At 40.5% G+C, this 27,156-nt stretch overlaps 1 protein-coding gene across 1 annotated transcript; it reads right to left on the bottom strand.

The window, feature by feature from the left end:
* Window positions 1–1,389: 1,389 nt before the first annotated feature.
* LOC121506502 lies at window positions 1,390–27,107 on the bottom strand. Its single transcript, XM_041782380.1, has 22 exons — window positions 27,104–27,107; window positions 26,494–26,690; window positions 25,732–25,903; window positions 23,735–23,913; window positions 23,366–23,549; window positions 22,875–23,127; window positions 19,292–19,461; window positions 19,131–19,200; window positions 18,885–19,006; window positions 16,738–16,769; window positions 16,248–16,416; window positions 14,952–15,047; window positions 13,620–13,660; window positions 12,561–12,737; window positions 10,190–12,505; window positions 9,725–10,090; window positions 9,045–9,644; window positions 7,082–7,177; window positions 4,738–4,863; window positions 4,616–4,655; window positions 4,388–4,508; window positions 1,390–1,655 (listed from the first exon to the last, which is right to left on the bottom strand). Exons 1-22 carry the CDS (start codon window positions 27,105–27,107, stop codon window positions 1,451–1,453), a joined length of 5,736 nt encoding a protein of 1,911 aa, XP_041638314.1. The 3' UTR covers window positions 1,390–1,450.
* Between the last annotated feature and the right edge of the window lie 49 nt (window positions 27,108–27,156).

Here is a 27,156-nt window from a genome sequence, read left to right as displayed (position 1 = left end):
TGTTCCTAGTTTTAACCTTGGCCTGATGCTGACCGAAGCACCAAACAGGCTCCAGTGAAATGTTGGGTTACATCAGCAGGAGTTTCCGGCAGGGGTCCAGCCCCCTGGACGTCAGCAGTTGTACAGTCTGATCAGATGATTGCTATGTGCCCTTCTCAGTCCCTCAGAGTGGCTCACAGGAGCTGCGGCCAACCGTCATCGCACATTCTCATGTTTGCTTTGTGTTCCCTGATACATGCTCACTCTCCTCTCCTCCTGAATTACAGTAATCCCCCCTTCAACTGACCATCACCTGACATGACCATGGCTTCTGACTCCACCCATCAGCCATTTTATGGTCCATACATTTTATGGACCGATTTGGCCTAGGTGTCAGGATTACATCACAGAGATTGCACATGCATACTACTGGCAGTAGAATCAAATCTTAGTGTGCTGTTGGATATCAAAATAAGAATGAACTAAAACACTGGTACTCTATGTGGACAAAGGTATTCGACTGTAACTGTAAATTATTGAATCTAGGTGTATCAACCAAACCTGTTACCACACAGGTGGAAAAAACATCACCAAGCCATGCAGTCCCCCTTTGCAAAAATTTGACCTATTATAGTAGAGTCTTCATTATTACACCGGTCTATTATAATATGGTATAGTCTTTATTATAATACTGGTCTATTATAGGCTACAACAGAGACTATGTAAAAGTAATAAACTTATGAGAAAAAAGAAATTTCCAAGTTTAAAAAGTGATAAATTCTGAGATTATACACTCAAAAATGTTGAGCTTTTAAAGTCATAAATTATGAGAAGCCAGATTGAAACCAATGGTTGGATAAGTCCAGTTAACAGAAAAGTCTCTAAGTCCAAATGATGATAGTATGATGATTCTGGGTTTAAATCCCAACTTTATCCTTATTGATCACTCTGAGTAAAAAAAAAAAAAAATACAATTTGACTCTCAACTGCAGGACTTGTGTAAGGAAACCAGCTTCACCTGGTCTGATTTTATTCCCTGAAATCAGCCATTGTTTATTTTATAATCTCAAAAATTAGAAGAGATCTTTTCTGTTTAAATCCTTCACCTTCACGTCGGATCACTTCATCTCTCTCATACCTGGACATTTGTCCTCAGTGAAGAGCCACAAGCTGCTCAAGTCTTTAACCACTACAAAACCAATACCCCTTCTACAGCATATACAATTAACAAAGAGCTAAATATCATTTTTATTATGCTGTTCATACTCCAAGAAGACAATAAAAATGTCCACAAGTGTTCATACTGCAGAGATCTAACTTTATTGATTTGAAGGAAAGTTTGTATCACAGTAATATGTTGTGACACTCCAAAAACAGAGCACAGTTTGGCTTAAAATCACAAAATCTACAAGAACAGGGTCAAAGGTTGTATTGTTGAGGGTTCAGGCCGGTCGAAGCAGTGTGCGAACGATCAGCGTCTCCTGCGGCGCTTCAATGGAACCATCGTCGTTCCACCCACGCACTCTGCTCTGAAGCACATACAGCTCTCCACGATGGTGCACGAGTGCTCCCTGGTTGAGCCATCGGCGCATTGGAGCTTCACTTTTCTCTCACTGGTTTTGTTTTCCTGGCAGCACTTACACTCGTGTACCATCCCGTTAGCTGCAGCAGAATACCTGCAAACACACAGAAAACAGCTCTAAATGTGCTTCGCTCATGTCACATCCTTATCTACTTCATATTAATCTGATAACTGGGAATCTGATCCCACATTCATCTTTTTTCTGTTTAAACCCTGTATAAATGATTCTGGCTGCAGAAAGATTTCTTTCCACAAGCACATGATGCAGAGCTCAAACTTCCTGTTGTTTTCAAAGCTCCAGTAGTGACAGTAATGTACATAAACACCGTTTGCTACGGTGGCTGGGAAGTTTCACACTAATACATATTCAAAATGCTTCGCATGAACAGAAACGTGCATGCAACATGAATACATCTTCAAAACGTTTCACATTAAGAGAAATCAAAAATAGCTTCATATCCAAAATAGTCCAACAGACACTTTTCCCAGACAGACACGCTGTATAACAAACTTCCTGGGACTTTTCAAAAAGTCCAAACTTTACTTCCTAAGTCCTTTCCTTCCACTTTTTCTAATAAAAAACAAAACATTTCTACATCCACTGGCTATGATCCTGACACTTTACAACACAGGGATTTTTACCACAGGTTAACTGGTTTACCTGGAGAGGAGGTGATCCTGATCACTGATCAATTAGTCCTTCAGACCTCCTTCTACAGGTCTAGACAGATGAAGGGAGACCAGAGTCTAGAGGAGTCAGCGACTGAGCTCTTTAACAACTTTTCTCCCTTGTTAAGTCATAAACATCCTTTAACTGGAAACACTGATACACTTTTAAGATAATAAACCTTTTGGGGTAGGAGGCTGAGTGATGATGTACCATTTCTGAATGAGCCGGCTCTTTTATATGAATGACAGAAGCTGGCTCCTGTTTGAGAGACAGTTTGTCCATTTTTTGTTGAATGTAATATCAGAAAGCCAAACAGATCCAGAGCTCTAAAAAAGAGACGGCTTTCCCGTCACAACCAGTGAGGCTGAGCGGAACCACAAACAAGATCCGGGTTTACTGTGACGAAATGGACTGAACCACACTGGCCCGCTTTGAGGAAACAGACTCTAAGTAAGTGTTGTCTGCAGACTTTAGATGGAGGCTTTTACTCCATGTCTGCTGCCATTTCTCTGTGAACTTAGAAAAGTTTGTGCCTTCACAGGGCTCCTACAAATTTTTGAAAATCAAATTTAAGATATTTTAAGACCTTTTTAAGGCCTGCACTGAGAAAAATTCAAACCACATTTTTGTGCAGCAAATGCCAAAAATGAAAGATGTGAAATTTCGTGGTACATCGGACAGGGCTAGATTTGTCCATTTAATGTACTTTTTAAGAAATGTTAAATGGTATAGGACAAAGACATCTTTTGTCCATAAATACCTCTATTTCTGGCACATTTAATGTCTCTATTCTGTCAATGTGCAGAATTAAAAAGCTTTTGTCAGGGACGACTGTCACAACAGGGGTGAGCTGCACATGGTAAGTTGGCAGCTTGATAGACCCCATGTTAGAGAACTGGATGAGTGTTTCACAATGGTACTAAGTTTATTTAAATACAGCGAGTGCTATAAAATAAGAGGGGCGGTCTAGGGAAATCCTCTGAATCCTGGAGAACATTTAAACAGCAGTGTGTGGAGGAAGTTCAGTTAGAAATACAAAATTACCGATCATTATTCAAAACATAAATCTTTATAAAGCCTGTGTTTAAGCGAGCTGAAATGTGTTAATGTTATTGTTTTAAAATAAAGTAGTTTATATTAAAATCAGATCACATGAGAAAAGTCTCTTTGGTGCTTTAACACCAAAAACTCAAGCCAAACATGAAATAGTTTCATCTACAGATTTCCCCAAAATAAGGAGATTAACTTGTTGATGTTGTTCAGAAAGACTTTAATAAATGTGAAGCTGACTGTAGCATGCTAACTCTTCCTGTGTCTTCCTCTCTCCCTACATCAGCGGCTGGTTTTCAGATGATTTTTCTTGATTCTGGTGTTCAGTTTCCGGTTATATTGGGTTTATTAATCGGTCTATAATATATGCAGGGTGCCTGAGCTTTAAAATAACGCTCTTTATTGATTTGTTAACAGAAATTGCCTTTCTCTCTCAAACATACCTAGCCCTAGTGCTAAATGTCATCAGGAAGGATGCATTGTACATCCTGTATTGGATGCATTAAACAGAGAAAGGGTAGGAGATGCAGACATGAGTGAATATGAACATATGGAGAGAGACCTCTTCATGTTTCCTGTAAAGTTGTTACATTGCTGCTGTCGTTTTTCCGCTGTTTTTCTGGGGCGGACTTAAATAGTGATGAATGCTCCCCCCTAACACTGAGGGGGCAGGGCTGACCCACAGACCGATAGGTAGGCTGTGTACAGCCAGTCCTGCTGTAAATGCTGTTAATTATTATGTGGACAAGCACATATGCATAAAAGAATGATCTGAATCTTATAACGTTGGCTAGAAAAACAACAACTGGATACAGAAGAGTCTCAGACCTCTTACTGGTAAAAACCAGACTTCTAAGACATTATACTTCAAATGTCAAATTTATGACTTTTTAAGGCTTTTCAAGGATCACACCCTGCTTCATGTGTCACTACCTTTGAGACCTAAAAGTAGCTCCCTTTTTCTGCACTTGACTGGTTGGCAGAGCTGTAGCAAGCACAAACTTTGACTGCTTGATAGCAGAAATCACTTCCTGCCCCCACCTGGAGTTCTTCGCTGTAATGTGACGTCAGCTCCACCAACTTGTGGCTGAGTTGAAATGACTTACATGGACGTGCTCCCACAGTGTCCGGCACAGTATGTCAAGTTGACGGGTCCTTTGCTCTTGCAGTTGTCTACAGTGATGTTTTCCATCTTACTGAGGACTTCACAGACCTCTCGCAGCTTACCTGTAAGACAAAGAAACTGTTCTTTAGTGGTTCTTAATCTGAAGTAGTGACAAGCGGCCTTGTCCTCAGGATTGGATATTATCACGTGCATATTGTGGCTAACTTACATGTTTTGCAGCATCCCGTGGAGTCATATGTCTCAGTACCCTGGAGGAGAAAGCATAAGTTATATTGTGTGAAATGTGGGCGGTATTTGTGGAAACAGTGCAGGGCTGTCAGATTAACTTACAGGTTCACATTCGTGGGGAACAAATTTAGGACAAACAATGTCCATCTCCATAATATGAGGTTTTCCAGTATCATTCTTGCAAACGTAGTGTTTGCACTTTCCAGGAACTTCATACACTTCGCCAGGCTGTAGAATCATGGAGAGCAGAAGCAAAGTCAGCAATCACATTATAACTATATTTAATGATTCCAGCTCATATGCAATTCTAACTTAGACTAACTACAAGGAATGCATTAATACCACTTCCATTCAGACCATGTACAAGCACAGGGACTCACTGACACATACAATTATTGTTCTCAAACAGTATTTTGTCCAAAACCAACCCTAATTTTGTCATTGGTATTTATGATAAAAGATCATTAAACTACAGACATGGCTCTAACTTCAGCCATGGTTAACAGGGATGCAGCACATTTTTCCAGAGCGAGTACGAGTGCTTACTTTAAGTACTCACCAACACCGATTACACATATGAGTGCTTTATAATACTGCTCCTAAATTCATTCAAAAGTTTGTTCATTAGATTAAATTTCATTTAATCCCATGTCAGATGGACACATCCATCTGGAAAACCTCTCATAGACAGCATTTGGGAAAGGCTAGAGCCTTTGAAAAAAAACTCAGGAGAATTTTAACAGGAAGTGAAAGGAATTTTGGTCACTGATCAAAAGCAAGGATGGTCTGCTGTTATGCAATCCTGCATCAACTGTACGGATGAAAACATACTATAGTCCCCACTAAATAATAGGGAAAGTCAGATGTTTAAGGACATTTGTGGACCAAATTATCAAAAATACATTAATGTTAAAAATGTTTAAAAAATTAGACATAAATGTTAAAAATGTAGTTGTTTAATTTTTTTTCAATCTTTATCTTTATGTGGGTGGGGGGCCATCGAATGAATAAATTCTTCTTAGGGGAGGCTCACTCTCCCACACTTTGAAAACCCCTGATATAACTGAAATAAATCAAATCATAGAAGGAAAAAAAATCACTATTCAGTAGAATTCTCTTTAACTCCTAAGTGATCAAACTTTTATCCTTCTGCCTCTGTTTCTCACTGCCTCAGTGAACTTTTTAAAATTTCAGAGTTTCTATCATCTTTTATATTCGGAAATTATTGATATACAGAAAATCTGTAATACACCCACATACATAAACCTGTCAAAGGTTATAATAACATTTAAATATTGGAGGCATTTGCATAGGTTTTATCATTTCGGTTGCCCTCAGGCCTGTGTTTATCCTCCTACATTCTGAAACCACAAATTTTAACTATGTATGTGCCAAAAGCCTCACAGCAACAAGCATCCGAACCATATGGGCTATCAGACGAGCACAGTCAGAGTGAAGCATTAGTTGTGACTAATTGTGACTAGTTGTGTAAAATTCAACCCGCCACAGTGGCTAGTTAGTGTCACTCCATTACCCGCCACAGCTGAAATCTACTCACATTCCGGTAGTTGGTGTGTGTAAATATCAAGCCCTGTATATATATATTTTTGGGCACTTAAATTTGTTTTCTCAGAGATGTAAAATAATGCCATCAGATGTGTAATGCACTTCAGTAAATGTTCTTCTGAAACTTCTCTCGATTTGTGCAAGAGGCTTCATAATGTTTCTGTCTGTTAGTAACTGTGTTAATGAATTTCCATAAATGAACACATCTAATAAATGGGTGAATATTCCTCTATTCCTCCCAGCATTGTGAGTATTCTTGCTACAATTCGGTGTTTTTTTTTTTAAAGACGCTCCGCCCCGTCTCCTCGACCGGGCGTGCGTCTTTCAAACCTCATAAACTCCAAAACTTTGAATAGAAACACACCCAAAATGCTACTGGAATTGAAGTTACTCATGTCCGCCATCTCCTGGTGTAAAGTGGTAACAGCGCAGACCTCCGCCATTAGCCCTATCTCCCATCAGTGCAGAATCCTTAAGAAAAATCCTGAATCCAGAAGATGATCTGGATCACTCCCAAAACCTAATCAATTCTTCCTTATGCCATTTCTGACATTTCCTGAAAATTTAATCAGAATCCATCCACAACTTTTTGAGATATGTTGCTAACAAACGAACAAACCCACCCGATCACATAACCTCCTTGGCAGAGGTAATAAGTATGACTTCTCTGCCCCTTGTTATCAGCTGACACTGCCCCCTGTAGGAGGTCCAAAAACTGAGCAACCACAAAAGCAGGTGCTAAAACAAAACACTAAATATGATCACTCATAGGTGATCAGCTACACAAAACCTAATCCTTAAAGTAAGTCTTATTTGAATAGTCAAAAAAGTGATGTTGTTTTTTTACATTTGGAAAAGCTTATTATTTGACACAACTTACTGGAAGAACAATTTGTTTGCCTTCTATTTCAACAACACAGTCCTTCTGGACACATTTCCCGCAACATTTCTCAGGCTCTTCCTCATATTCGTGACCCTGGAGAGAAGAAGAAAAATCACATTTTGTGTGCTGCGTCTTTAATAATGCATTTCAAAACATTAGAGATAAACTGGTTTTGCATTTAACTTGAAACAACCTAAAATAGTTCTTTAACCTGATGTAAACCTACACTGTCTCTCTCAGAGTGACCCTCCTGAACTAAAGGATTTCTCTGTATAAACCACAGGCATCAAACTTGGCCTGTTAGGAGGTCTCATATGCCCTGCAAGATGCTCTGGGGAGAAGAGGGAATAAACGATAAACTGCTGAAATTTTCTTGGGAATATAATAATGTTTTCTTTTTGTTGTTGTTTCAAATATTGGGACTGCAATTTAATATGCAATTCTTTTTTCAAGCTCCTCATCTCGTGTATTTTTCTAAAAACAACACAATCTTATACTCAGGATTTACAATTTAAAAACTATATAATTGTGATTGTTTTGACTCATTTGAAGGGAATGATCATTTTAATGCCATTCTCATTTTGATTTAGATGAAAAGCATACACAAAAATAAGGAAAGTAGGTTATTGATAAAATTATTCTAAAAAGCTGAAACTTGAATGTTGGCATGGTGTGAAGACTAGGGGTGGGAATCACTTGTTGTCCAAAGATACAATATTATCACGATACTTGGGTCACGATTCGATACTATTGTGATTTAAACATTTTGCAATGCAGTGAGTACTGCAGTACTATATATTGCGATTTATTGCGATCTATACCTTTTTTTTTTTACTTTTTAGCTGATTTAGCACTAGTCTTGTCCTTATGTTTGTCGTATTTCCTTAGTATTTTATCTTCATGTAGCACTTCTTGCAAACCTTATCATGTATGTATGTATTTCTATCTCATTTGGCCCTACTTGCATTCCTCATGTCCTTCTTCTGGTGCCGCCATGTTTGTTGTACTAACTTTCTCCTGCCTGACCATCACCTCTGCCAAACTCACTGGACAAACATTTTTCCATTATCATAAATTTCAGGTCATATTAGGATTAATTAAAAAAAAAAAAAACAAAAACCCCCCAAAAAACTATATTTGGTTGATGAGACAATACGACATATGACCAGAAAAAATATGGTGATACTAAGCTGTATCAATTTTTTCTCCCGCCCCTAGTGAAGACAATAACTTTTCTGCTCAAGGAAATGTACAAAACTGGTATTATGACACATTTCAGGTAAAATAAATATTTCACCTTCTGTTGTTTAAAAATTCAGTTGGAAATGTTGGGACATATTCTAAATTTAGATGAATTGCTCAGCCTCGGCCTGAGATTTCTTTGAATTAAAATATTAAAACAATATGTTTTCTGTCTTTTATTTTGACTACGTCTAATTGGATCTTTGATGGTTTCCTTATTGGTCCACTGTCTCACCAAGCAAAGAGAGACAATTATTTCCAGTACATTGCAGTTAATGGATTTTTTTATTCATTTATCCTGTACCTTAGCAGGGAGAACCCAAAAAAGCATCTTTTAAATTTGACTTTGTTAACTACGTGTATATGTAGCATCGTGTTTATGCCTTTTGGAATACAAGCACTTTGCTGATGCAATGTGTGAATGAGGGCAGCAATGAACACATCGATTGAATTTATATATGCAGCTTGCATATGAGCTGCATATATATAGGAGTTTACTTCTATGTGTAAACAGCAGTGCTAGTGTTTAGATGTGCATAGCTTCAAAGTAAAAGAGAGAGGGGACTGACTGGGTTGATTGATGCTGGCCTGCAACAGACCACTGCAAAATTATATGACTTTATATGATCCATTTAAACAAAATCCCAGATATGTTACAGTTATAGATTGCATTGTTTGCAGAAGGGAATGATTTGAGAAAACCTGAGTGTGTGCTTACCGGTTCGCAGGTCTTATTGCAAACGATCGGCTTGCATTCAATGATGCGCAGCCCATTATCTGGATCAACATGTGGACCACAATAACATTCCATGCAGGGCCCCGGAACAAAAGGCCCCATCCCACTTGTTGTAACTGATGGTTGACCAGTTGTTGATGATCCAGGTATAACAATTGTTGATTGTCCAGGGGTGACGATTGTTGTTTGGCCAGGAAGGACTGTTGTGAACTGTGATGGTGAAGTGGGCAGACCAGTTGTTGATTGTCCGGGCATACCAGTCTGAAGAGTTGTTCCTTTTCCAGGGGTAGTATTCTGTCCTGGTGGTCCTCCTCCAGGCTTAGCAGATGTACCTGGTGGTCCTTGTCCAGGGGTAGTGGTCTGTCCTGGTGGTCCTCCTCCAGGCTTAGCAGATGTACCGGGTGGTCCTCCTCCAGGCTTAGCAGATGTACCAGGTGGTCCTTGTCCAGGGGTAGTGGTCTGTCCTGGTGGTCCTCCTCCAGGCTTAGCAGATGTACCAGGTGGTCCTTGTCCCGGGGAAGTGGTCTGTCCTGGTGGTCCTCCTCCAGGCTTAGCTGATGTGCCCGGTGGTCCTCCTCCAGGCTTAGCAGATGAACCAGGTGGTCCTTGTCCAGGGGTAGTGGTCTGTCCTGGTGGTCCTCCTCCAGGCTTAGCAGATGTACCAGGTGGTCCTCCTCCAGGCTTAGCTGATGTACCAGGTGGTCCTTGTCCCGGGGTAGTGGTCTGTCCTGGTGGTCCTCCTCCAGGCTTAGAAGATGTACCAGGTGGTCCTCCTCCAGGCTTGGCAGATGTACCAGGTGGTCCTTGTCCAGGGGTAGTGGTCTGTCCTGGTGGTCCTCCTCCAGGCTTAGCAGATGTACCAGGTGGTCCTCCTCCAGGCTTGGCAGATGTACCAGGTGGTCCTTGTCCAGGGGTAGTGGTCTGTCCTGGTGGTCCTCCTCCAGGCTTAGCAGATGTACCAGGTGGTCCTTGTCCAGGGGTAGTGGTCTGTCCTGGTGGTCCTCCTCCAGGCTTAGCAGATGTACCAGGTGGTCCTTGTCCAGGGGTAGTGGTCTGTCCTGGTGGTCCTCCTCCAGGCTTAGCTGATGTGCCGGGTGGTCCTCCTCCAGGCTTAGCAGAAGTACCAGGTGGTCCTTGTCCAGGGGTAGTGGTCTGTCCTGGTGGTCCTCCTCCAGGCTTAGCAGATGTACCAGGTGGTCCTCCTCCAGGCTTGGCAGATGTACCAGGTGGTCCTTGTCCAGGGGTAGTGGTCTGTCCTGGTGGTCCTCCTCCAGGCTTAGCAGATGTACCAGGTGGTCCTTGTCCAGGGGTAGTGGTCTGTCCTGGTGGTCCTCCTCCAGGCTTAGCAGATGTACCAGGTGGTCCTCCTCCAGGCTTAGCAGATGTACCAGGTGGTCCTTGTCCAGGGGTAGTGGTCTGTCCTGGTGGTCCTCCTCCAGGCTTAGCAGATGTACCAGGTGGTCCTCCTCCAGGCTTGGCAGATGTACCAGGTGGTCCTTGTCCAGGGGTAGTGGTCTGTCCTGGTGGTCCTCCTCCAGGCTTAGCAGATGTACCAGGTGGTCCTTGTCCAGGCTTAGCAGATGTACCAGGTGGTCCTTGTCCAGGCTTAGCAGATGTACCAGGTGGTCCTTGTCCAGGGGTAGTGGTCTGTCCTGGTGGTCCCCCTCCAGGCTTAGCAGATGTACCAGGTGGTCCTTGTCCAGGGGTAGTGGTCTGCCCTGGTGGTCCTCCTCCAGGCTTGGCAGATGTACCAGGTGGTCCTCCTCCAGGCTTGGCAGATGTACCAGGTGGTCCTCCTCCAGGCTTGGCTGATGTACCTGGTGGTCCTTGTCCAGGGGTAGTGGTCTGTCCTGGTGGTCCTCCTCCGGGCTTAGCTGATGTACCAGGTTGTCCTCCTCCAGGCTTGGCTGATGTACCAGGTGGTCCTTGTCCAGGGGTAGTGGTCTGTCCTGGTGGTCCTCCTCCAGGCTTAGCAGATGTGCCTGGTGGTCCTCCTCCAGGCTTGGCAGATGTACCAGGTGGTCCTTGTCCAGGGGTAGTGGTCTGTCCTGGTGGTCCTCCTCCAGGCTTAGCAGATGTACCAGGTGGTCCTTGTCCAGGCTTAGCTGATGTACCAGGTGGTCCTTGTCCAGGGGTAGTAGTCTGTCCTGGTGGTCCTCCTCCGGGCTTAGCTGATGTACCAGGTGGTCCTTGTCCAGGGGTAGTGGTCTGTCCTGGTGGTCCTCCTCCAGGCTTAGCAGATGTACCAGGTGGTCCTTGTCCAGGGGTAGTGGTCTGTCCTGGTGGTCCTCCTCCAGGCTTAGCAGATGTACCAGGTGGTCCTTGTCCAGGGGTAGTGGTCTGTCCTGGTGGTCCTCCTCCAGGCTTAGCAGATGTACCAGGTGGTCCTCCTCCAGGCTTAGCTGATGTACCAGGTGGTCCTCCTCCAGGCTGAGCAGATGTACCAGGTGGTCCTTGCCCAGGGGTAGTGGTCTGTCCTGGTGGTCCTCCTCCAGGCTTAGCAGATGAACCAGGTGGTCCTTGTCCAGGGGTAGTGGTCTGTCCTGGTGGTCCTCCTCCAGGCTTAGCAGATGTACCAGGTGGTCCTCCTCCAGGCTTAGCTGATGTACCAGGTGGTCCTCCTCCAGGCTGAGCAGATGTACCAGGTGGTCCTTGCCCAGGGGTAGTGGTCTGTCCTGGTGGTCCTCCTCCAGGCTTAGCAGATGAACCAGGTGGTCCTTGTCCAGGGGTAGTGGTCTGTCCTGGTGGTCCTCCTCCAGGCTTAGCAGATGTACCAGGTGGTCCTTGTCCAGGGGTAGTGGTCTGTCCTGGTGGTCCTCCTCCAGGCTTGGCAGATGTACCAGGTGGTCCTTGTCCAGGGGTAGTGGTCTGTCCTGGTGGTCCTCCTCCAGGCTTAGCAGATGTACCAGGTGGTCCTCCTCCAGGCTTAGCTGATGTACCAGGTGGTCCTCCTCCAGGCTGAGCAGATGTACCAGGTGGTCCTTGCCCAGGGGTAGTGGTCTGTCCTGGTGGTCCTCCTCCAGGCTTAGCAGATGTACCAGGTGGTCCTCCTCCAGGGGTAGTGGTCTGTCCTGGTGGTCCTCCTCCAGGCTTAGCAGATGAACCAGGTGGTCCTTGTCCAGGGGTAGTGGTCTGTCCTGGTGGTCCTCCTCCAGGCTTAGCAGATGTACCAGGTGGTCCTCCTCCAGGCTTAGCTGATGTACCAGGTGGTCCTCCTCCAGGCTCAGCTGATGTACCAGGTGGTCCTCCTCCAGGCTTAGCAGATGTACCAGGTCCAGCAACAGTTGTTGATAGTCCAGGTCCAGCAACTGTTGTTGATAGTCCAGGTCCAGCAACTGTTGTTGATGGTCCAGGTCCAGCAGCTGTTGTTGATGGTCCAGGTCCAGCAACTGTTGTTGATTTTCCAGGTCCAGCAACTGTTGTTGATAGTCCAGGTCCAGCAGCTGTTGATGAGGGTCCAGGTCCAGCAGCTGTTGTTGATAGTCCAGGTCCAGCAACTGTTGTTGATGGTCCAGGTCCAGCAGCTGTTGATGAGGGTCCAGGTCCAGCAGCTGTTGTTGATGGTCCAGGTCCAGCAGCTGTTGTTGATGGTCCAGGTCCAGCAGCTGTTGTTGATTGTCCAGGTGGAGGTGTTGTTGTTCCTGATGGTCCTGGTGTTGGTATTTTGGTACCAGGCTGAAAAACAAATCAAATTAATGGATCAACACTTTTTCCTGCAGTACACTGAACCTGCACAAGTTTCTTTGAGAGAAAGTCTCTTTCCTGCATGCTAACTAGTAAAGAAATTCTAATGTAAGCACACCGATTGGTGCATCAATTTTTACAAGGTTTTGGTGTCTTGGTTCTAAATGATCAAAGTTTTATGTATCAAATAATCAAAAATAACCATGTGTGTGTATAATTCATTCTTGGGTGATTCCAATTTCAACAAGATCTTGTAAAGGTAAATGTGGTATTATTCAAGAAGACAATACATGGAGCTATGCCCGCAAGCTAGTAAAGGCAGTCAATCTCAAGACTAATGATTCACACCTGATATGCACCATAATCAATCACATGACACATATCCTCCTCAATCAGTGGCATCATAAAGCTTCAAGATTCCCTTGCTCTTCTTCTGCTCTGTAATTGCCAGCTCTGTACTGAAGAAGCATTGAGCTCACTTTTAACCCACCTCCACCCCAGGATCCATCTCTACGCTCCAACAAGAAGTTTAAGATGTAAAATGTGAGTGTAAAAGGTCAAACTATGGGATAATGAAGTCAAAGATTGGAATTGAAAATATGAGATAAAATACAAAATAATTGGTGAAAAGGTCAAGATGTCTCTGATAACCAGGTTTCTACTTTGCATGTGATATATAGAAAATAACCTGTTTTTTGTCCTTTTTCTCATCTAAATACAAGGGGCTACTATGATAGAATCTGGAAATTCAAGGCTTATCAGAACGTTTATAAGTTTATCATTTTTATAGCCCAATGTATAAAATGAGCCAATTTGGTCCAAAGGGCACAAACGGATGTAAAATTAAATGAAGGTAAAAAACCGGACACTTACCATGTACACAGTACCTTCATAGACACACACATCGTCTGGTTCTGTAGAGAAAAAGCAAGAAAAAAAAACATGAAAAGGCAAGAGTCGATCACTATTGTCACATTTCAATTACAGGCAAAGAATTTTTCTTTCAGAAAATTAAAATGAATAACAAATGTTTTTTTCTATTTAACACCTAGAGGTCAATTGTTAGGTTAAGCTGTGAAAACCACATTTTATATTTGACCTAAATAATAACCATTCTTTTTAAAGAGACAAACATCTTTATTCATTCATTTGTGTAGTGAATAGCCATCTTTAAATGAGAATAACTCGTCAAAAACATAATTAAAATGGCTTAAAAATTGCTAAAATTGGTTAATAATGGCAAAAAATGGTGGGAAAGGTGGTAAAATTAGATTTCTAAAGAAAATATTTGGGTTAAAGTGACAAAAACAGGCACAAAAAGTGGTAATAGGGGATTAAAAAGTGGCTAAAATGGCTTTAAGTGCAAAAAATCGCTGGAAATTAGGTGAAATAGGATGAAAATTTGATATAAACTTGCAAAAATGGGTTAACTGGGTTTAAATGGGCAAAAAGGGGTTGTATAAAATGGTTGATAGAGGCAACAATGCATCAAAAGAGGTAAAAAAGGCAGAAAATGGCAAGATTTGGTATAGAAGTGGCAAAAACAGGCAGAAAAAAAGTGATAGAAAGGGTTTAAGATGGACAAAAATGGGTTTTAAGCAGCAAAAATGTTCTAAAATTGGTGATGAAAAAGGGTTGACATTATGTGAAATTGGTGTAAAGTGGCAACACTGTAATTTAAAAAATATTGTTAGTTTTTTTAAGGCATCTGGTGACCCCCTCTCAGTGTCTCGTGACCCCAAGGTTGAGAACCACTGTACTAGACCATTAGCTAGACAGCGTTAGCATAAGCTGATCCTCCTAGGTACGTACTACCTCAGCTGATCCTGATGACTCAGGCATCAGGTAAAGTCTTCTTGGACGTACATGTCAGCCAGTCTACTGTAGTCAAAGACTAAAAGGAGATTTGGTCCCTAATTTTTTAAGCACAAGATACCGTTTTGGTTAGTTTTCATTTCTTTGTAAAGCCTCAATTTTATTTTAGTTTCAGTTGACTAAAATGTGTTTTTTTAATCAGTTGTCAATGCTACTAAAAATGTTTCATTTCCTATCAAAGTCTTCCTTAGGCATCTGCAGGATCACCCCTCGCCCACTCCTATGTTTTGCTCACATTTAAGGTTTTAAGGGTAGAGTGTCCTGATCTGATTTATCTATATGAACAATTCTTCAGGACATATTCAGGTGAACACTAACAAAGTCACGTACCACATGTGAAGGTGAAGCAGCAGGTGCCGTTGTGGTGGGAAAGTAGGAATCCCGGCTCACACTTCAGTGGAGTGGGGCACAGATCAACATCACATTCTGTATAAAGGGAAATAGACAAGTTACCACTTTTTATTCTGACTGCTCTGCTCTGAGGTCAGATGTGTCATACAAATACAACAATAATCACAGACATCTGCAGAATGAAACAGCAATCTTTGCTATAAAAACGTTATTTAGCAAACATGACTGTGTGCTGCATTACGTAGGACATTCTGTATTAGCCCACTTGGAATTGCAGTCAGTTTTCTTCCTTTCTAACTTGTTTTTGGAGTTAACTTTATTTTTGTGCTTTTTTTATTAAATGTTACTCAACCCTCTGAGCCCTCAGCTATTTTTTTAACCATTTAGTCTCTCCTGGACTTTTTGTCTTGAAAAGCTTGTAGAACATCAACGCTGTGGTGCACAGTCAAGCTCTAAACATCCTTTTCTTCAGGACAACATGGGCTTTAAGAATATGTTTGCTGCAGAAATGTCACTGGAACATTTTACAAAATTTACGTGACTATAATACACACACTTTTGGGGATTTGAGTCATTATTTAAAGCAGTTCTTGTCTGCAGAGACACAGAGGGACACATCACAGCATCTCTATTTCTCTCTGTTATGACTCATCCAGGCACTCTTCAACCGTTTATAAGTCTGTGCACATGCGCTGTTCAGCAAAGCATGATGTGATGATGGAACAGCCTGCCATTGGTTGTCATAGCACAGTTGCAATGCATTCTGGGATACAGACAGACAACGTGACTAACTCGCTAGCTGCAGGAACGACTGAAAAAATGGATCATAAATGGATAAAAGACATCCAGTATCAGAGTTACTGTTGTGGATTTAATCTTTAAAGTCCCTGAAAAGCCAGCCAAGTTCCAGGCTCGCTATAAAATGTTCGAGTATCAAACCAGGGTTGTTAAAGTATTGAGAATCGAGATGCAAAACTTGATACTGGTATTGTAGTTAAAGTTTTGGTATTGAGACAACACAGCTGTGTGTTAAATGTTTGGTGCGCCATAAAATGTTTTTGCATTTCACAAATAACTTCAGTGATTCATGAAGTCCTTTTGAAGTTTCGTGACATAATTTTTAATACAAAGTAAAATATTTTTGGCCTTTAGAGAAGTGTTTTAAGGGCTGACCTTCAGGGCCACCGTACAATACAGACAAATTAGTGGGAAAAATTCAATTGTAAGAAAGCTACTTGATTTAATCACCTCTGTTTCACTTAAACTACAACTTACCACAAACTTGTTTGGGGCAGCAGCCGTCCAGCTTGTTGACAACCTTTTGGCCAGGCTCGCTGCAGTTTGGTGTCGTCATCGGTGCACAAGGAATATCCTCGCAAACGACGGCAAAGGAGTCTTTGTCGCAGGTGCAGTTTTTACAGCCAACTGTCCACGTATCACCCGGCTGGTGAACAAACAACGAACAGTTCAAACACAGCACTGCTTTGTCATTATATAATTCTCTGCACTTAATTCTTGAGGATTCAAACAGTTCTGACAAGAACAACCTGACAGTTAAATTCACAAACAGGCACATCACTAAAAATAAGAATATCAAAGTAACAAGTTGGAAAAATACAAATTTTAAAAAGAAAATTACGGCCAAGAAAACGTGATGCCTTCAGGTTGCATGTCAAAGTTAAAAGGCAAAGCTGGAGTGAAATGATCAAGTTCTGCAGGTTTCCACCAGCATGAAAAAATGAGATTTATTTATCAGAGTTCTCACCATTGTTGGACTCCCATCGGGTCCGACACATTCTGAAATTCAAAGAGTTACAAGTCTAGTTAAAACAAACACAATGTTCATGTCATTAGCATTATGTCTATTAGCATTATTATTAACGTTTAAGTGAATCTCCTTTAGCTACTCCACCCATAAACATCAGCGTTATGTCTATTAGCATTATTATTAATGTTTAAGAGAATCTCCTTTAGCTACTCCACACATAAACATCAGCGTTATGTCTATTAGCATTATTATTAACGTTTAAGTGAATCTCCTTTAGCTACTCCACCCTTAAACATCAGCGTTATGTCTATTAGCATTATTATTAATGTTTAAGAGAATCTCCTTTAGCTACTCCACCCATAAACATCAGCGCTATGTCTATTAGCATTATTATTAACGTTTAAGTGAGTTCCCCCCACTTCTTCTTGCATCTCCCTCTTCTCTTACTGTAATTCCCTGTTTTATCTTTTCCCACCTCTCTCCCCTTTTTCCTCTTTTTCTTGTCAATCTTTTCTCTCTCTTCATCTCCCTCTTTCCCTTTCAGCCCCAACACAGCTTCAACAGACAGTGTTGCTGTGACTGCTTACAGCATGATGTTTTTATATAAAAGGCTTTTCTTGATAAAATTTGAAATTCTTATTAGATTTTTTTAACGGGCCTTTGGTAAACCATGCACACATTTTTGCCCCAGTAAGCCATTCAGGAAAAAAAATCTCCATTAAGAAAAACATTCATTCAATATGTATATTACCATATTTTCCCCAATTTTTTGTCTCAATTCTTTTAATCAACATCATTGATCAAAACAACCAATCATTTGAATATTTTTGGGGACTTTAAGTAGCGTTATTTTCTGATAAATTTATAATCTCAGGCTTGTCTCTGACCAAGAGTTTGTTTCTCTAAAAATCTCCAGAAGGTCCTGTCTCTGCAGAAAATACACTGGATGGGTTTTAGAGCAGTGTGTCGGCCAGTTGGTCAGAGGTTGGAGGTGAGAAGTGGTGTCTATCATTTAGAGAGGTATGGTGGAGCTATTTTTCATGTTATCTTGATGATGGATTACAAGGACTTGTTAATGCTAAGACTGAGCAAAATGTCCATTACAGTTTCTGAGTTTCTTGGAGATTTTCCTTTCCAAACTCCACACAAATTTCCTAAGATTTCAGAGAAATTTCCTTAAATTTGCATAAAATTCTTCTGCATATTTCTAAGGTATACTTTTAAAAGTTCCCTTAAAATTTCATCAAACATTCCCCAAATTTTTACGTGAAACCTCATCATGAAGCCTTAACATTACAACAACAATTTCCCCCAAAAATTCCAGAAAAATTACAAGCAAATATTTTGAATCTTAGTCCCAAAATATTTACAATTACATTCCTCAAACTCTATGAGAATGATGGAAAAATCTCCCAAGCCATTCTCTGAAATTTCCATGAAAATTTCTGGAAATGTCAAAGGACCTCCCCCTTAAATTATCAATCACATTAAAAAAAAAACAAAAAAACAAATATATTTCTCAAATTTCCATGATAATGACAATTGTTCAAAAATCCCCCCCCCCAATTCCCCAATGTCCTGTCAAGATGCCAAAAAACTTTAAAGCAAAATTTCCTTTAAAACCTTCAACAGAACTCTTCAAAATATGCAAACATATCCTTTAAATTTCCATGACAAGTCCTGAAAAATTTATGGCAAATTCTCCCTGCTGTTTTTCTTAAGCAAATTTCTTAAACTTCAATAGACATTCTACACAATTATCTCAAATACTTTAACAGGAGAAATTATGTTTCAGTAAGGCCAAAATGTAATGTCTTCATATGCAGGGTCTTAGGCAAAACAATTGGAGAAAATATTTATATTTAATATTTTTTAAATATAGGGCTCATTTTTTAAATATTGTGAACATTTTTGTCCTGAATGGCTCCCTAGGGTAAAAATTAGAATGATTCCAGAGGAATAAATGTTGTGTAGTGCTGAGCTCATGGTGGATAAATGTTGACCTGTCCTCTTTGAAAAGCGCCTGCACAAGAATTAGTCCTACACAGATAAACACTGACTGGTTGATTGATTAACAAATTGTTGAAAGGCAGCTTTTGCGTGCATTATTCCATAGCCCAGTGTCCTGTTCTATATCCTCTTACCGCAAGATTCGACACATTTGGGGTAGACTTGGTTAAATAGGGTGGTGTTTTCAGGACAGAAGCAACCCTCCTGCGGGAAACCAGAGGACACAGCAGAACCTACGACGTATTTGTCGTTGTATCTGATGTGAGAAATGAGATATCAGAGTGACTTTATTGACAAATTAGAAACAAAAGCAGCCCAGTCAAGTAGAGCTTACATGTTTCCCAACAAAAAATATCCCACCACTGGCATGCACCACTTACTTGTGATTGCATGTGGGCTCAGCAGGGGGGCCACAGGCCTTGTACACTTTGTGGTCTGGACACTCGTAGTCTATAAAATGGGAAAACAGCATATTTCTATACACGGTTTTTGACTCCCGGAACAATAACCCGTATTTTTGCAGTATGGAAATATTTCTCACCACACTGCCCATCAGTAGCATCCCTCCATTCAACACATTCTCCTTCATCAGCACAATCAGCAGCATAGGCCTCCAGGTGAGCGCATGTTATATTGCCTTCACAAAAGTCTGTCCGACAGGCGTTAAAGAATAGATCCACTGGTATTATAAGACGGCACCTCTCAAATAAACTAGGGCACAAAAACAAGCCAAAAATAAAAGTTAGATCATTGCAATAGAACAGTATTTAAATGTTCACTTTTTGGGAGCACCTTCTTTGTTTTTTACTTTATTATTTAGATTATTACAAATTACCAGAGGTCCCTAGGTAACACCTGTGCAGATAGGGCTTAACTTTCTTTCATTCTTGTTGAACCATTGGTCTTTACTTCCTGACCTGCATCTGACATCTGTGCATCATCACTCAGGATCAACTGGCTGCATACAACCGTGAGTATTGTGGTGTATAGTTCATGTGTAGTTTGTGTGACGTTCTGAGATTTTCATGAAATTAAATCTGTGCCACATGATGACGAAAAATTTACATTTTTACTTGGGATGCACAATAATTATTGGTACTGATAAATTATAACAAATATTTTACACATTTTTTTTATTCTTCCACTAACAAAACTATAACAGCTAAAATCCAACGATGAATAGAGGTTTCCTTCTTCAGTAGACTAAACGTTCTTAAACAGTAGTTGGTGTTGTGGTATGTGACCTACTCTTAAACTTTATAGAAGGAAAAAATGCAGCACCGAGATGCAAAGCCCATTTGAAAACACAACGCTTTCTTATTTTTACAACCTAACAAGCATATTTTAAATCATCAAGGCTAAGTTTACATTTTTAAACTAGAGGAAATCTGAAATCTGCAGAGAAAGTCTGTTGGGGAAACCAGTTGGCCAGTTATAATAAAAATATGATATGATCTGGTGGGCTGGGTAAAACTATACCACAGGCCTGATTTGGCCCCTGGGCCTTGAGTTTGACTCCCCTGTGATAAATGGAGGGGTTTAGACAAAGTTTTGACAGAACAGGCTCATGACAAGAGAGGACGGATAGAAAGACAGCTCTTGTCATGCTTGGATCATTTGGATGTCATGCTTGTAATTATTTGATAATTGTAACGTAAAACGTCTGAAAACAATTATTAAATCCAAGGAGATAATGCTGGACTTTTCCTTCTCTGTTTGGCTGCAGAGCTTGCATCAGCCATGGGTAAATCAATCCAAATATGATCTCATGTGGTGATTGCAAACAGAAAAAAAAAAAAAAAAAAAAAAATCATCAAATCAAAGAGAGAGGCCCGCCCTGGCATACTCTGTTTGAAATATTTACATGGGGGAGAGCGAGGTGGATATCTCCATCCTCTCCATCTCTGCTGCTAACTGCTTGCAGCTAACCATTTATCGCAAGCTTGTCTGAAAGTTCAGGACGTCAGCAGGGCAGTAACTGATGAATGGATAAGAGCAACCCATCAAGGTACTTTGCCCAAACATTGCCCACCCCGACCCTTTCTGGGGGAGAACATTCCATAAAAATGAACAACAGTAAATGGGAAAGATTGTGTCATTCGGCTTTTAAAAGCTTAAAAATGTATGGTTAAGGGGGCGCAGGTGGATGAGTGGTTAAGGTTCCATGTACGCAGGCAGCCCAGGTTCGAATCCGGCCTGAGGCCCTTTACCGCAAGTCTCTCCCCCGCTCTTGTTCCTGTTTCTGACTCTACCCACTGTCCTCCTCTATCAAATAAAGGCACAAAAATGCCCAAAATAAACCTTTAAAAAGGGAAAAACAACAACCAAAAAAAAAAGGTATGGTTAAACAGTTATTGGGAGCCAAAATCTAATTGCCAGTGAAATAATGTAATAATATAATGTAGGATATTTATGAAAAAATAACATGAAATAAACTACATTTTAAATGTACAGTGCTTAACAAATGTATTAGACCACCCTAACCCTAACCAAAGTCAGGTTTATGCCACAGCTGTCCTAAATTAACAGCATTAGTAATTACCAAAATCATTTTTATGTTTCTGCAATGGTTAATACACCAATATGTAGAAGCTCTTTAACCCAAATGATATTTTTAATGCTAAAATAGAATTATAATTGTTATCCATGAATTTTCAAATTAACTGATTTACAAAAAAACTGAAAAATTAGTAAAGCACATTATCATTTCTTGATTAATATGTCAAATTATAGTTATTTACTGTCATTTCTGAACAGAAAAATGAGTTTTAGTGCTTTAATGTTATGCTTGATTAATTTCTGACGTCTCAGAGAAGCCCAGTGAGCCGGCTCAAATTTGGGCGAATTCAGTTTAAAATTCTTCATTCCTGTTCAAAATGGTAAAACGTGGAGAGCTGACTGAAAATGAAAGAGTCCGCATTAAAGCACTTCATGATGCTGGATGGTCTTTAAAGCAAATATGACAGGTTGTCAAATAAATTTGTTGAGCACTGTACATGAGGGTGTGTTTGGGCTCCTTCTGTCAAACTGGACAAACAGTACCATCCTGTGACCGGATAAGTCAGAAACAGACATCACATACCTTCTGTGTGTTGGATCTTAACTCTTGAATGTGGTTAATAAGTTAGTGAATTAAAGTCATTAATAATATCACCGGTCCATCATTAGCCCACTTTAGTCCTCTCTAGTTTCAGCTTAAAGCAGAAGTAGTCTTTGACACTCTGTTGTCATTTGAGAATAACAAAATGTGCCTTAAATAACGACTTTTTAATTGCTAAAGGATTAAAACACAACAAAACAGCTTTTAATCGCCTTGTTACAGATGCTCTCTAACCTACTGCCATTCAATCTGAGGGCTTGTTTACATCCAAATGGGAGCGCAGTCACTTTAGAAAGCGGAGAATGACGTTGCACTGCTCTAATCCATAGGTGTGAAGAAGAAATTTCAAAATAAGAGCATAGCCTAAAGGTGTTTTACTTTCTATCGATCTGATTGGATATTTGATCAACCAATCAATCAAGTGATCCCCATCAATGGATCGTTACACCCCTAATGTTTAGGTTAGACCAGTGTTACTCAACCCTGCTCAACCAAAGAGCCAAATAGTTGTGCAAGAGCCACAAACTAAGTAGTGAAAAGTGACAAAAACAGTTAAAGTGGCAGTAAAAATAAGTTAAAAGTGGCAAAAATAGCCATAAAGTGGCAAAAAGGGACACAAATGGGGAGGAAAAGCAGCAAAAATAGGCAGAAACAGGCAAAAATAGGTGAGAAGTGGCAAAAAATGAGTTACAGGTGGAAACATTGGTCAGCAAAGCAGTAAAAATATGGCAAAAAATCAGTGAAAAGTGACTAAAAGGCAAAAAAGCAACATAAAGGTGGCAAAAAGGTGGCAAAACTTGGAAAAAAGTGGCATTTAATGGCAAAAGGCAGCTTATGTGGGCGAAAAGTGGCAGAAAATGGCAAAAGGAGGGGAATATACAGGGGAATAATATTTCAGATGAAGACATAGAAGAGACACATGTGGCTTTAGAGACACACGTCAAGTGGCACTGGGTCAGAGTTTTGCTTTTTTTTTTTTAAATAAACAATAATATTTCAACAACAAGTGTAAACGCCTTCTTACTCTGACCACAGGAGATCACAGAGCGGCGCTGTGCAGACAGGCTTTATTGTTGTTCTTTTAGTGGTGGTGGTCTGTGTCGTCGTCGACGTTGTTGTTGAGACTGTTGTGGTGCTCACTGATGTTGTGGTTGGAGGAGGAGTTGTGGTGACTTCACATGAACCAGGGACCAACCAGGAGGGTGCAGATTGTGTGCAGTTTCCTACCATCCCGTCTGGAGTACGGCAGTCATTGGGCTTGGTGTTGTCACAGGTCCCTGAGGGAAGGAAAGGTAGCAGCTCAGTCCTGTTTCTTTTATTTTTACTAGGCCAGGGTGTTCCCCACAGTGTTATGATACATATCACACTACAAAAGCCCCGACACTTATCATGGTTCACATTGATTTGTGATAATAGACATGTCTTAATAAACATGCCTATGAATTCATTTGTGATGAATTGAAGACCATAGAGTAACACATCCAAAAAGAAATCCACTGTGTGTTGATCACTCACCACACTGTCCCTCCGTATTGCCCGAATACAGCGCATTGCTAAGGTGAATACAGAATGAGTTTGATCGGTAGACAACTACCAGCCCAACTTCTAGTACAATCACTTTGATCTCAAAACCAGTGCTTATTATGAAAACACCAGGAAAGCTGACAGAAGGATAAACACGGCTTCCATCTACGTGTACCTGTGGGGCAGAGACAAGCACAGAAAAGACTGACATCTAGAAGTGATCTTTGACAGATTAAAGCATCAATAATTAACTGAAGTTAAACACTGACATTTCAATTATGTGATTTAGATGTTACTTACCACAAAGCCCCAGAATTTAAATTGCGTCAATACAATGTGGTAATTCTTATAATAAATCACCAGGCTCTGGGGACAGTAATAGGGGTAGAATGGATCACAGATAGTATTCTTCAATATAATCGTCAGGTTGACTTGGACATTGATCTCTTTGACCAGGTAGTAATCACAGTCATCGTGGAAAGTGTAGCCTTTTCCGTCAAGTGTTATGTAGTGTTTCTTATACCAGACACTGCACACACCTGCAGAGTGAGAGAAACAGGAAGTAAACGCAGAGACCACATTAACATCCACAAAGAAAGCTATGACTGTTTATGAGCAGGAAGCATCAACCCCGCAGCTCCCTTAAAAGACTGTAAGAGAAAGAAGTCTACTGCTTAAAAGGCTTCAGCCATAGTATCGATTTGAGATGTCAAATAAGAATCCATCCCCCAACCTTACTTTGATCCATCATCCCTTCATTCCTCTACTTCCTTATCGGTGTTAATGGCTTTGACTGAAATTATGACTAAAAATGTTTGTCACCTGCCTTTTTTTCAACAAAGATCTATTTACAGCTTGTCATAATCTCATCTTCCTCATGAAAAAAACGTATAAGAGAAAGACGAGTTTAAGGATGTAAAACCAAGATAACTTTTAGTTTTAACTGAGGTAACTAAAAAAAAGACTGAAATGTAAGTGCTGAAAATCAGGGGTATTTTGGCAGCTATTTTTAATTTTAGTCTTTAAATGAAATGCATTTTAGTTTTAGTCACATTTTAGTCATTTCTATCATTTTTAGTTTTAGTCTAGTTTTAGTCCATAAAAAGTCCTCACTTTGTAGTCTTTACTTTTCAGTCCAAGCATTTATTTTCTTGCCTAAATCTGGTACCAAATCATGGTGGTGTGTTCACTGCTAACCCTGGGGTCCCTGCTTTCTACAGATGAGAGGCAGAATAGATACAGATGCATTGTTTTTGACAGATTTACCCACAGTGGAGAAATATCACAGATTTTGAATGTTCGATGAAAACTACATTACATTTTAGTCTAGTTTTAGTCTTCTTGATGAAAACTAAACTTAGTTTTTGTCAGTTTTAGTCATCACAGATCCATTTTTGTTAGTTTTAGGCTGAATCCCAATTCTCCCATTAACCCTCAATTTTAACCCTCAGTCTCAAAATGTGCATTCCCGCGAAGTGTGAGGGCTGTCCCAATTCTCCCGTGAGTTGAGTTTAGGGGCGAGTTTGAGGGCTTAATCTCCCTCAATTCTGAGATGTTCCTGGAGCTCCCTTGGTATTGAGGGTTATCACTCAAAGAAAAATGGCGGCAGATGCGGGGAAGAAATCGAGCTACAAATGTAAGTCTTAATAGAAATCTAAAAATTACGAAAACCACTCCAATACCTCAGTGTAATGTTATTTTATGGATTGTTTGCCTTTTTGTAGCGTAACATTTACTTTTATTTTTACGATCGTACGCCGGTAACTGTGCCATTTCGTTCTTCTTTCTCTGAATCGACAGACTACACAGCTTTGGTACATTACTGCCCTCTACAGTCTGAAATCCTAACTGCTATTAAGGGGTGTCCCATTTCTGAGTCATGAGATTGCCCTTACACTTGGTTTTGAGGGACAAGTTAAGACTGAGGGTAAGATTGAGGGTTAAGGGGAGGACTGAGATTCAGTCTTGGTCTAGTTTTTGTCATGGAAAAAAAGGCTGTCGACGAACATTTTTCATCATAGTCTTAGTCGAAGACATTAACACAGCTGAACATTAAAATAGATGATATTCCTCCACTGGGTGGAGTTTTACATTTAAATGAATTCCACAGTTTGGCCAATTAAATAAGTTCAAAGTGACAAAAAGTAAAGACCAAAATGTAAGGAAATTAAGATGACTGAAACCAGATTTAAAGGTTTTTGAGTGTTAAAACTAGACTAACACTAAAAGTAATTTTTATCGTTCATTTTAATTGTGCAGGAAACTGACTCATAAAAGCAGGGTGAAGACACAAAAAAATGCTCCTGTACATGAAAAAGCTGAAAGGCAAAAATAAAAATGTCACATTTACAACTTACAGACACACTGGAGTTGGTAGCAGCAGCCGCTTTCATCATAGACCTTTTGAGGCTGACGTCCATTGGTGCATATGACGGGCTGCACAGGTGGACAGACGTATGGTGTCTCTTTTACTGTGTTATTAACACAGGTACCATTCGTGCACTTATCAATCACCCAGGTCTCACCGTGCTGGATAGGAGGGAGCAGAAAGTTATGTTCTACAAACTGTGACGCCTGAAAGAACACACTGTAAATCGGTTGATTTTAACACATGCAGGACTCTGTCCTCCCTGTCCATTCAATTCTGCTAAGTCATGTTATATGGTTGCAAAAAGATTATGCAAAAATGGGCAAAAAAATAGCAAAAACATTGGTGTAAAGTGATGTAAAAGTGGCAAAAATTGCAGTAAGGTGGCAAAAAGAAGCAGCAAAAATGGGCAAGAACTAGCAAACATCAAAAAGTCAGGTAAGGCCGGCCACACATGACATGATTTTAAGCTTGATTCGGGGCAAGATTTGCCTCCCCAACGATCGTGTGGGTGGGGTTATTCCCTACTGTGGGCTGGTGACATCATGAGCCCACATATTGGCCCCACCCACATGAAACCCAGCCAGGAAAGAGGTGAAAAACTTTCTAACAGTCTAAATCCAAAATTCGGTCATGTGTTGATGTCAGTGTTTTAACATGTTTACAGCAACCATATTCATACATATCTAGTGTGTTAAAACACAAACTTTGGATTTCACTAAAATGTGGCATATTAAAGAAAATACTATACCTTCCTTGTTTGATTTTCATAGATGCAGTCCATAGATGGGGTTGTAGCTATAGTGGTTGTAATGGTTGGAGTGGTTGTAGTGGTTGTGGTGGTTGTGGTGGGACATTGAAAATAGTGCTTCTCAATTTTACATGATTCATTACAATAGCCCGTAAAACACCAGCCTTTACCATCAGTGACATTGTACACAAAAGTCCCTGAAAAATAAGAGTGAAGACGAAAGGTCAGTACACAAAAATCAAGATCACTGATCAAAACAAAGCAGCCATGAAAATGAGAATCAAAGGGGTTATAGACTGAGATAAACCTGCTTATGACACATACATGGTTTGTTTAAAGTGACTGAAATGCTGTTTCGTCCCCATTCATGCATACTGGCATGTGCCATGGTATCAACAAGACTGACCAGGAAATAAAGCTATTTGTTGTAGAAAGCTTTGTGGAATTTTGAGTCTGTAAAATTGCATATAAAGCACCCAGGATGTTGCATCTTAATCATAAAGTAACTTGATAATGTTTAAAACCTAAAGTCCCAAAAAGTTGAGGCGCTATGTAAAATGCAAATGCAACGCAAATAAAAGTGATGTAATGACTGTCAAATCTCACAAACCCATTTCGGATTTACAATAGAACACAGACGTAGAGACCTCCCAGGCAAACAGG

This window comes from Cheilinus undulatus, linkage group 1, assembly GCF_018320785.1.
Source record: "Cheilinus undulatus linkage group 1, ASM1832078v1, whole genome shotgun sequence".
NCBI lineage: Eukaryota > Metazoa > Chordata > Actinopteri > Labriformes > Labridae > Cheilinus > Cheilinus undulatus.
This window is presented reverse-complemented; position numbering and strand designations above follow the sequence as displayed.